The sequence below is a fragment of the Oncorhynchus tshawytscha genome, unplaced genomic scaffold (assembly GCF_018296145.1).
Source record: "Oncorhynchus tshawytscha isolate Ot180627B unplaced genomic scaffold, Otsh_v2.0 Un_scaffold_3920_pilon_pilon, whole genome shotgun sequence".
NCBI classification, from domain to species: Eukaryota; Metazoa; Chordata; class Actinopteri; order Salmoniformes; family Salmonidae; genus Oncorhynchus; species Oncorhynchus tshawytscha.
Window position 1 is genome coordinate 430001 of NW_024609812.1, and position 12275 is coordinate 442275.

Consider the following 12275-nt stretch of genomic DNA (forward strand, 5'->3'; position numbering starts at 1 on the left):
CAGTCATTATATACCGTCTGTCTCTCTCCCAGCCCTGGACTGACTGAACAGTCAGTCATTACATACCGTCTCTCTCCCAGCCCTGGACTGACTGAACAGTCATTATATACCGTCTGTCTCTCTCCCAGCCCTGGACTGACTGAACAGTCATTATATACCGTCTGTCTCTCTCCCAGCCCTGGACTGACTGAACAGTCATTACATACCGTCTGTCTCTCTCCCAGCCCTGGACTGACTGAACAGTCATTACATATCACCAATCGATTCTATCCCCAGGCTCCTCCCTTGCTGATGCCAGGAGCCACACAGCCTGCATCTGCAGGATGGGTGCCACGTTCTGCATTTACACAGCCTGTAATCCCAGATTGAAGGATTATTCTGCTCACTCCTGGCAAAGAGAGAATCTGTGCACAAAGGAGCAGCGCCAGGACCTCAATGAACAGGCTCCGCTAGCTAACAGCACAGCTGCCGCTCTGTAGACACTGGCTGACTCAATGGACTTTAGAGAGCTGGGTCTCACGGTCGTACAATAGCATGACGCTGAACAGCTGACAAGGTCTATGAGTACTATAGAATGAAGGGTTCAGATTGGACAGCTACGTCCTCAATCAATAAGAGAGAGAAACAGGGAGCGAGAAGGCCAAAAAGAAGATGCTCTTCCCCAAGATTGTTACAGGGCTGTAATCTCCTCGCTAAATCGCCATAGCTGAATTCAACAGCACCTGCCGCTAAATTCTTGGCGAGGCAAGGGAGAGAGGGCGAGAGAGAGAAAAGGTAACATACTGGCCCAGACTAGACAATGAATGGACCAGTCACGGGCACGCACACTCTGACCCACAAGGCCACAGAGTAGCATGGGGAAACAACCTGACCCGATACAGATTAAGCTACTTCTACTGACACCAGGCTAAGCGACAGATCAAGGTTGAACTAAAATCCAATACTGTTAAATGGGCTGAGGAGAAGGCAATAATGTAGATCAAAACAGATCAAGGTACTGTAGCAGCGTGCAACCAAGTCAAGAGGAAATGAAAACGCACTCCGGCCTGTTACACTCACCTTTCTTGCGGTTTTCGGCTGCTCCATCTTGCTCTGTAGATGGAAAGTAAAATCCAGAAGAATAGAGTCAGTCACTTATTGGGGAGCAACTTGCAAACGGCTGCAATTCTGACCAATTTAATATACTTCCAATTATGTAAATCTCCCATTTTGATTTGATACCGTGAGAGATGCCAATAATTGTTATGAGAAGCCAATAGGCCATTCTTACACCTTCGCCTCATACCAAACAAGTCCACACACACAATAGAACTACAGCCAGCCACTTTCATCATACACAAACACACCGAAAGCCTGAAAATTGATCCACATCCTACTAAAGTATATTAACTTGTTTCAAAACCCTGAAACGTATGCACACATACTTTTGTGTATGTGGAAACCCCTTCAAATAAATGGATTTGGATATTTCAGCCACACCGGCTGCTGGCAGGTGTATAAAATCCAGCACACCGCCATTCAATCTCCATACATAAACAAACATTGGCAGTGGAATGGCCGTACTGAAGAGCTCAGTGACTTTCAACGTGGCACAGTCATAGGATGCCACCTTTCCAACAAGTCAGTTCAAATTTCTACCCTGCTCGAGCTGCCCTGGTCAACTGTAAGTGCTGTTATGCACAAAGCGAGGTCCATACAGAAATGGTTTGTTGAGATCTGTATTGAAGAACAAGACTGGCTTGCACAGATCCCTGACCTCAACCCCCATCAAACACCTTTTGATTCCACCATCTAATGGAATGCCTTCCCAGAAGAGTAGAGCCTGTTATGGCAGCAAAGTGGGGGACCAACTCCATATTAATGCCCATGATTTTGGAATGAGATGTTCGACCAGCAGGTGCCCACATACTTTTGGTCATGTAGTGTATACACACACACGGCCTTGATTGAATAGAACTACAATTGCTGAACAAAGAATGGCAGAAGGCACTTGGCTATATGTAGAACAAACACTAACAGCATATATCCCATCGTGAGCTGAAAGCACTCAATACAAGTCTGTCGACTGCACAGGCACAGCAGCATTGAACACGGCAACAAGTGCTAAAGTAAAGTCTTGCCAACTATTCCCATTGAAGCAGCAGCTCTCCCAAAATAAGTCCCACCACAGCTGAGACCTGACCTGTGCTCAGCTTAGCTCTAGTTCAAACCTCTCTCCTCTGTCAGCTCAGTGCCGTCTGCTCTGCTGTGTGAGTAAGTGATTAGTGGTGCTGCCGTGTACAGCCCAGACAGAGGCCACTGATTCTCTACCTGTCTGACTCTGCTTTCTCACACTTCTCTGCACATCAACTGCATCTATAGAAATTCAACAAAAGACTGTTGAGAGGAAAACTTTGTTCTCTGTGACTGGCAAAGGCATAATAAAATGATAAAAAAGCAAGGGTAGAGAAAACTGAATCATGAATGTATTCCGCCGCGCTCTGAAATGTCAACGTACTTTTCTTCTCTTTCTTCTCCTTCTTCTCCTTCTTCTTAGCCTCCTTCTCCTCCTCATCATCGTCGTCTTCCTCCGAGGCGCCCAGTAAAGCGAAGATTATTCCAGTTTGAGAGTTCTCCCCGACGGCTGTGACCAGCATTTTGCCGGAACCCTCCATGACGTGAGTGCCTGCAGAGGGTAAACAGAGGGGGGAGGTGAGGTAGTGCCGCCATAGACATACAACTGATGCTTACACTGTATAAGGCCTCTGCTAGGGCTTTTCCTTACTATTACTTAACTAAAGCCATGCAGACTAGGACTATGCTAACATTTTCCATTACAGTACAGTTCTATGGAGAGAGAGGAATGTGGATGTTTGCAGTCCTAGATGCTGATTCCTGTGGTAAAGTGAGTAAACCTGGGGGATACAGATAAGCATGATGTTTGAACCTGCCTGCAGATAGAGAGGAGAGGTAGGGCCAAAAAGGCAGGCGCCTAGCTAATGCTACAGTGTAAATGCTAGGTGTTCCCCTGACTATTACTCAGCTAATGCTACAGGCACCAACATTCCCCCTTACAATTACATGGACAGTGCAGTGTGCCCTGCCTAACTCTGTTGCTCCCGGCATTATGTATCTGCTATAAATTGCTACTGATAGTAAGGAATATTTTTGATGTTTCCAGTCCTGGGTCTGGATTCGGGAGCCTGTAGTCATTGCGAGTAAATCTGAGCGGAAAAACTGTAGGCCTATATTTACAGCTAAATATGGAGAGCATACAAAATGTAATAAAGTGTATCACGTTTTGGAATGACATTTCAAAAGCAGAGTCGAGCCTCAAATACTCGTCTTGGATGATAGCACACAAACACATTCGCACACTCCCAGCCTTTAATCAAAAGCCAATTGTGAGCCTCAGTGAATTAATGGAAACATGAGTCCCACAACACAACAGTAGCTTTCTCCAGAGTTTAACGCCCACAACTGAGACAGAGAGAGAAGTGCATTAAGAGCTCCCCATGCCTGTGTTAATTAATTAATTAGGCAGGGGCTGGTCTGAACTGGGTGGGATGATGATACAGACTAAAGGCAGACAGACTCTCTTGGAGGTGAGACCAAAAGGGGGCTGGGAGAGGCAAACAAGCACTTTTAAAATCCCCTCCTTGGGGATCTGACCATAAAAAGCCCTTTTATTAAAGGATCAACGTGCCTTCATAAAATGGGATTAGGGACAAGATGAGCAATACCCTCGGACGGCAAAATAAAACAGGGTTTAGAGGTAGGTAGCTAGGTAGAGATATATATTTCACAGTGCTCAAGTAGTCCTGGACCGACACCATCAAGTCCACAATCAGGGGTCCTTATTGGAGTTCAGAAATATGCATTTTCAAACAGACCAACAAAATATGGGTTTTAAACCATTTCACCTGCGTTTTATATTGAAAGTCAGTGTTGTTTTGCTTCAATAGTCAGAAAATACATTAGTGCAACACATTCGGCAGAAAAATCGCTTCATTTTCATCAGATGATAACAGAAGTGCAACGCTATTTGACTAGCACCCACATAAGTAAATTAGTTGACAATTATATATATATTTTTTTCAAAAACAATACATGGCCTTCATGTCTAATATTTAATCATAAAATGTAGCCAGCTACATTTCCTAATGTTTTTCTTTGAGTTAATATAGCATTTTACCTGAGAAACGTAGGCTAGACCAAGAAAAGTAGCTACACATCAGTCAGAGCACTGTCTGCTGATTGACATTGGTGAATTCATTTTCATCAAAGTGGAGAAGTGCAACTGAAGCACACCAGTCTGATGCAGAGCAGAGATTACAATAAGCAGCATTTCAGATCTTCCTTTACAAAACACAGCAAGATATTTCTTATGAGTTTTATCTTTATGGAAAACGCCGAATTCCCTGACGGTACTTCTGGACTCAAGCTCAGAATATTGCTGGATACTGCCTGCATACCCCATTCCATTTATTTATTTTACCTTTATTTAACCAGGTAGGCAAGTTGAGAACAAGTTCTCATTTACAATTGCGACCTGGCCAAGATAAAGCAAAGCAGTTCGACAGATACAACGACACAGAGTTACACATGGAGTAAAACAAACATACAGTCAATAATACAGTATAAACAAGTCTATATACAATGTGAGCAAATGAGGTAAGAAGGGAGGTAAAGGCAAAAAAGGCCATGGTGGCAAAGTAAATACAATATAGCAAGTAAAACACTGGAATGGTAGTTTTGCAATGGAAGAATGTGCAAAGTAGAAATAAAAATAATGGGGTGCAAAGGAGCAAAATAAATAAATAAATTAAATACAGTTGGGAAAGAGGTAGTTGTTTGGGCTAAATTATAGATGGGCTATGTACAGGTGCAGTAATCCGTGAGCTGCTCTGACAGTTGGTGCTTAATGCTAGTGAGGGAGATAAGTGTTTCCAGTTTCAGAGATTTTTGTAGTTCGTTCCAGTCATTGGCAGCAGAGAACTGGAAGGAGAGGCGGCCAAAGAAAGAAATGGTTTTGGGGGTGACGAGAGATATACCTGCTGGAGCGTGTGCTACAGGTGGGAGATGCTATGGTGACCAGCGAGCTGAGATAAGGGGGGACTTTACCTAGCAGGGTCTTGTAGATGACATGGAGCCAGTGGGTTTGGCGACGAGTATGAAGCGAGGGCCAGCCAACGAGAGCGTACAGGTCGCAATGGTGGGTAGTATATGGGGCTTTGGTGACAAAACGGATTGCACTGTGATAGACTGCATCCAATTTGTTGAGTAGGGTATTGGAGGCTATTTTGTAAATGACATCGCCAAAGTCGAGGATTGGTAGGATGGTCAGTTTTACAAGGGTATGTTTGGCAGCATGAGTGAAGGATGCTTTGTTGCAAAATAGGAAGCCAATTCTAGATTTAACTTTGGATTGGAGATGTTTGATATGGGTCTGGAAGGAGAGTTTACAGTCTAACCAGACACCTAAGTATTTGTAGTTGTCCACGTATTCTAAGTCAGAGCCGTCCAGAGTAGTGATGTTGGACAGGCGGGTAGGTGCAGGTAGCGATCGGTTGAATTGCTTCCATGACAAAGTCAGAACATCTATCAAGGGCCTGGCCTTCTATTCCACTTGCAAAAATGGCTTATTCCACTATTAGGGGTGGGGTACCTTGGCCTTCTATTCCAGTTGCAAAAATGGTTTATTCCACTATTAGGGGTGGGGTACCTGGAATGATATTTCATAGTTGTAAAATGGTTTATTCCACTATTAGGGGTGGGGTCAAATCTAGGCCGGGAAACTGATCTACAACCATCATGAACTTCATAGTACAAGAAAACAAGCCAAGGCAGAAGAACAAGAATATAACAGCTACCTGACAACAGCATGGGGTCTCTTTCCAGCGTTTTCTTGACGTGGTCCGACTCCCCTGTGAGGGAGCTCTCATCGATTTTGAGATCATTTCCTTGAATAAGAATACCATCCGAGGGCAGGAGATCACCTGGGAGACACAAACAGACAAAATATTCCTTAATGAATTCACAAGACGTGTGGCTGAAAACAGAATACATTACACACTCTGGTAAATTCATCCTCGCCAATAACAGATAACTGGGTCCTAAATGTCTTCCTATTTCCTATGTAGTGGACTACTTATTATTTTCTCCCCAATTTCGATCTTGTCTCATCGCAGCAACTCCCCAACAGGCTCGGGAGGCAAAGATTGAGTGTACGTCCCCCAAAACATGACCCGCCAAACCACGCTTCTTAACACCCGCCCACTTAACCCAGAAGCCAGCCGCACCAATGTGTCGGATGAAACGCTGTTCAACAGACGACCGAAGTCAGCCTGCAGGCGCCCGCCCCGCCACAAGGAGTCGCTAGAGTGCGATGGGCCAAAGCAAGCACCTCCAGCCAAACCCTCCCCTAACACGGACGATGGTGGGCCAATTGTGCACCGCCCTAAGGGACTCCCAGTCACGGCCGGTTGTGACACAGCCGGGGATTGAACCCTGGTCTCTAGTGACGCCCCGGGTGGCCATAGTGGACTACTTTTGACCAGGGCCCATGGGGCTCGGATCAAAAGTAGTGCACTTATATAGGGAATAGGGTGCCATTTGGGACGCAGAAGAGGTCCCTCTTACCGTATTTTATTTGTGCAACGTCGCCGACCACAATCTCAGCCACAGGGATTTGGATGACTTGGCCGCCGCGGACAACGGCAAACTTCTGCTCTTGTTCGATGCGGCTCTGCAAGCCGCGGAATTGCTTCTCTTTGCTCCAGTCGTTGAACGCTGTCACCAGCACCACGCAGACGACCGACAGCAGGATGGCGGCGCCTTCGATCCAGCCCGCCTCTGCCTCACCATCATCCTCCACCCCTCCAGCTGCGCTCCCACAGTCTGCATAAGGATCAAAGCACACAGTTACTGGGATACACTGCCAGGTGTCTAACAGACTAAATCTGAACACATATCATTAAATGCTGGTAATTAAATAGTAAACGGGTGACAACCAGGCCCGGACGGAATTGCCGTCCACAGATTTTATTTTAAATAAACTATCCCTCTGCAGTGAATTTAAGTAAAAATACAAATAAAATGTACACAGTGCAGTACAATGGACACCTGCAGTGCCTTCAGAAAGTATTCACACCCCTTGACTTGATCCACATTCGGTTGTGTTGGAGACAGATATATATATATTTTTTTTTAATTGTGTCACTGGCCTAAACACAATACTCCATAAGATCGAAGTGGAAATATGATTTTAGAATTAATTCAAAATGAAAATCTGAATTGTCTTGAGTCAATAAGTATTCAACCCCTTGTTATGGAAAGACTAAATAAGTTCAGGAGTAAAGATTTGCTTAATAAGTCACATAAAAAGTTGCATGGAGTCACTGTGTGCAATCGTGTTAAATATGATATTTGAATTACTACCTCATCTCTGTACCCCACACATACAGATAATTGTAAGATCCCTCAGGCAAGAAGTGAATTTCAAACACAGATTCAACCACAAAGACCAGGGAGGTTTTCCAATGCCTCTCAAAGAAGGATACCTATTGGTAGATGGGTACAAATAAAATAAAAAGCAGACATTGAATATCCCTTTGAGCACGGTGAAGTTATTAATTACACTTTGGATGGTGTATCAATACACCCAGTCACTACAAAGATACAGGCGTCCTTCATAACTCAGTTTCCCTTCCTAACTCAGTTTCCGGAGAGGAAGGAAATCGCTCAGGATTTTCACCATGAGGCCAATGGTGACTTCATTTTTATTTAACTAGGCAAGTCAGTTAAGAACAAATTCTTATTTACAAGGATGGCATACCCTGGCTAAACCTGGACAATGCTGGGCCAATTGTGCTCCACCCTATGGGACTCCCAATCACGGCCGGATGTGGTGCAGCCTAGATTCGAACCAGGGACTGCAGTGATGCAGTGCCTTAGACCGCTGCACCACTCGGGAGCCCAAAGTCTCGGGAGACTTAAACCAGTTACAGAGTTTAATGGCTGTGATAGAAGAAAACTGTGGATTGGTCAACATTGTAGTTACTCCACAATACTAACCTAAATGACAGAGTGAAAAGAAGGAAGCCTGTACAGAATAAAATAGTCCAAAACATGCATCCTGTTTGCAATAAGGCACTATAGTAAAATTGCAAAAAATGTGGCAAAGAAATTAACTTCATGTCCTGAATACAAAGCGTTATGTTTGGGACATTTTGTTCAGATCATTAACAAACAAATAAATAATTAAATCCATTTTAATCCCACCTTGTAACAAAATGTGGAAAGTCAAGGGTGTGAATACTTTCTGAAGTCACTGTAGGTGGTTTACAAACTATCACGGTGATCCAAAGTGCTCCGATTTAAAAAGAAAACATCTGAGCCAGCACAGGATGGTCAGACAACCACAGAGTTAACTCCACTACTGCCTAGGCATCAAGTACAAGACGTAAATAGAGGTGTTGCTTACGTTCTCTTTCGGCATCTGGAGGTCTATAGAAAGAAAGGCCTAATGAAACTATGGCTGCCACTTCCAGGATAATCAGTGTTACATCTTGCAATGCTTCCCAAACTAATTGAAGAAATGTTTTGGGCTTTTTTGGAGGTATTAAGTTCTGCCCGAACACTTCTTTTCTTTTGTCGATGTCTGCGGGCTGCCCACTTAAACCTGGGGGAAAGAGAGCGATAGATGGAATTAGATTAAATTAAGACAGTACATGTGTTTCTACATTTTCTTAGTTTACCATTGAGATATATATTTGACAACCATTACCATACCCACAGACAACAAGTCTGGGGGAAAATAATGGCAATATTCAATGTCCCATTAACCTCATCAACAACCATGCATGTAGAAATTTGGTGAATGAATTAAATGAAAATGGCCAGGATCAGAAAGACGGAATAGATTCAGTGAATACCAACCCAAATGGTCAGAGAGCCGTATTCTGTGGCAGGGCTCTTGAAGCAACAATGCCACCGGGCGACAATACACGTTCTACTTCTGAAAAATAACAAGTCAACCGACGCCTCGGTCTCAGATTTTTCAAGGGTAGAATTCCAGGATATAAAAATAAAAATCGAGGAGTCATGATATTAAGATAAATCACACAAGTGACTTTCTCCTGTCAATGATTGATAACTGGAGATGCAGTGATCATTTTGACATTCAGACAGTCACAGCAAGGCCCGATCATTGTCTCACATTCAACATGACAAGGCCCGACTGCTCTGCAGACCCATTCATTTGTGTGCAGAGAGCATTCCGCTTGCAGTACCACTCACTCAAATGGCTGCTCTCCACAGTCAAAGCAGGGCGGTCAGATTCAAAATACCTTTATACATTTGATGTGGCTTTTTCGACCTCTATTTAAGCACACTGAACTGTGGAGGCAGATAGAGAGAAAGACAGAGAAAAGAGAGACTAATCAAAAGTGATCTGGGAGATAAATTGGGAGGTTTTAAGCAGGCTCTAAGAGCGCAACAGAGAGACTAGAGGGAGATAGCTAGAGACAGACAGACATGGACTAATGAAGAGTGGGAGACTAGACTGGGAGGCTGTAGGGAGTCAGTCGGGAGGATGAGGCTCCCAGTTTAATGAATGGAGACCGAACAGCAGCAGAAGGGTCAGCAAGTGCCCAGAGTCTGCAGGTAAGCACTGAGCAATGACATCACGTGTAGCAGTGGATAATTAGTCAGCATTGCAGAGCAGCAGTGGGGTGGAGGAGGAGAGGAGTGAAGGATAGAATGGAGGAGAAGGTGCATGCACACCTGCGGAGATACGATTCTCTGCCAAAAGGAGCTGTCAGAATCAACTTTTGAACATGCTACTGCAACATCCAGTGTAATGTTTCAAGCACAGGAGACGGGGCAATTTGGCCACGTCAAGACCACTCTATTCACAGTATTACATCAAACCCCTGGTGGAAAGCATGCTGGAATTCACCCCACAGAACAACAAGTAGTGAGCAATAGAGTAGAATATTGCGCTGCTGCTCAAAGCCTACTTACAGCAATTAGCCTATAATATAAACCCCATGATATTAGTCATTTGACTGATAATTTCCAGATTTTGAAAAAAGGACGTTTTAAAGCTGCTGTCTATGTGTGCGTCAAACTGTATCTCGTAATAAATGTATATTTCTGTGTGTGTTCACACGTTAAAGTAGTGTGGGTCGAGGGGCAGCAGTGCAGTCTCTTCCCCCCCCCAGCGTGTGTGTGTGGATGAGGTGCCGCCGCTGCTGATGACTCACCGTTTACAGCTTGATCATTCCACCCCCCCATCCCCACATTAGTGAAATAAACATTAGTGACAAGAGAATGATTTAGGCAAGAGGACGTATGACAAAACAAAAGGTTCAAATCATGTTAGCGTTGGAATCACTTAGCTAGTCCATCACCAGTCACCCGCGCGGCTATTCATTAACTCTTTAATAATCGACTTGTCCCCGCTTAACCCCTCCAAGTACTGTCCTATTCTGCCGACTCTGTGGTTTAAAATTAGCCCTCTGGACTTCACTCGTGGTGCAGGTGGTAAAATGATTTGGGAAAAACAGCTGTGGCTACATGATCTCCGTAGACAGAGAGAGGAGACATCTAGAATAGCTTCCCATAGCAGGCATCCATCTTTATAACAAACCTGCTACTTCTAGTTCAGTAAAAGTCCTCCAGCAGCCCACATTTTAGTTGTAGACGGGCACAAACATACCTCATTCAACTCATTTAGCGCTTGACAATTATTTGACAAGTTGAATCAGGTGTGCTTGTCCAGGGCTACAATACAAATGATTACTGTTTGGGGTCTGGAGGAATGGAGTCGTATTAGACTATAGACCAGGATTCTCCAACCCTGTTCCTGGAGAGCTTCCCTCCTGTAGGTTCACTCCAACCCCAGTTGTAACTAACCAACCAGCTAATTAATAGAATCAAGTGCACCGTGCACTAGATTAGGGTTGGAGTGAAAACCTACAGGACCATAGCACTACACAGCTTATTCAAATAACCAACTCATCATCCAGCTTTGACTATTTGAAATTAGCTGTGTAGTGCTATGGTAAAAACCAAAACATGCATCCGGGGGGCCCAGGACCGAGTTTGGGAAGCCCAGCAATAGACAGGAGTAAGAAAAGTTTATTTGACTATCTTGCCCTAACAATTAGGAAACATACTTTTGTGTTCCATCAGCATTCTGCACAAAGTCTACCAGAGATTGTGTGTCAGACATAGTCTTGGTTTCAAAAGAGAACGATACTAGCAAGACTGACACAGCTTAAAAAGTACAGGTAGGTTCAAAAACAAAACACCATGAAATCACCAATAACCAGAGACAAACCCAGAAGTGATCAATCAACTGCCCTGCTGAAGGGACTTTAAAGCCAGAGATAACAGGTAAATCAATCTGCAGGCAGATTGGTATTACAGCACTCCCACGAGATGTATCACCAGATAAATGTAGTAGCACCCAAAATATGTCTACTCTGAAGAGTTTGAACAATAGTGAAAGAAGGAGCGGGCAATCTGAAAAGATTCGGGGATTGCATTAGCTTTCAGAAATCAAAATGCAGACCATCAATCTGCATTTGAAACCTTTTCACCTGCGTTTTAGATTGAAAGTGTCCGTGTTTTTTTGCTTCGATAGTGATTAGGGGTGAGCAACTACAGATGCATTCAGCAGAAAATGGCTACAATTTGATCAGATGACAACTGAAGTGCAATGCTATTTTGGCTAGCAGCCGCACAAGTATATTAGCTTTTTTGGAAAAAATAATGCATGGCCATCATATTTCAAATGTTTATAAAAGAAAGTAGCCAGTTAATATTACATTTTACGGAGAGAGAAAAAGAACACCAAAAAAAGTAGCTACACATCAGTCTGAGCGCTGTCTGCTGATAGAATGGCCATTCCTGAATGCAGGAAATTGATTGGTCTGACGATGAGCCAAGATTTCTCATCCGAGTGGAGAAGCGCAACGAAAGCACAAAATGAGTATGAAGATGAGCAGAAATGACAATAAGAAGCATTTCAGAGCTGCGTTTTACAAAACACAAGATATTTCTTACATTTTTTATATTTTGTTTCCTGTGTGAAAAACAACTCTGCATTAACGTCCCCTAAGTTTGGCAATAATATTGTTGCTCAGGAGCAGGGCTTTTTCAAATTCATCTTAAACAGAAGAATATGGTTAAGGGACAGAAGAACAGTCTGTTCAGTGCTGAAATAGTGGGAAACATCCTTGGGAATTATGTTACTGGCTCTAGTAAAAGGAGAAAGATGGTGGTTA

The 12275-nt window shown here is 43.7% G+C and overlaps 1 protein-coding gene across 4 annotated transcripts in view; it reads right to left on the reverse strand.

Moving 5' to 3' along the window:
* The window catches only part of atp2b1a (ATPase plasma membrane Ca2+ transporting 1a), a 52593-nt gene that overhangs the window by 23073 nt on the left and 17245 nt on the right, over nt 1-12275 (reverse strand). For 2 of the 4 annotated variants that reach the window (XM_042318641.1, XM_042318639.1), the window contains exons 3-8: nt 8465-8662; nt 6622-6879; nt 5853-5978; nt 2498-2665; nt 2311-2355; nt 1060-1092 (exon numbers count right to left, since the gene is read on the reverse strand). In XM_042318641.1, coding sequence (XP_042174575.1) covers nt 1060-1092; nt 2311-2355; nt 2498-2665; nt 5853-5978; nt 6622-6879; nt 8465-8662 — 828 coding nt within the window. The remainder of the gene's footprint in view (nt 1-1059; nt 1093-2310; nt 2356-2497; nt 2666-5852; nt 5979-6621; nt 6880-8464; nt 8663-12275) is intronic. The other 2 variants (XM_042318642.1, XM_042318640.1) reach the window with 1 other exon arrangement.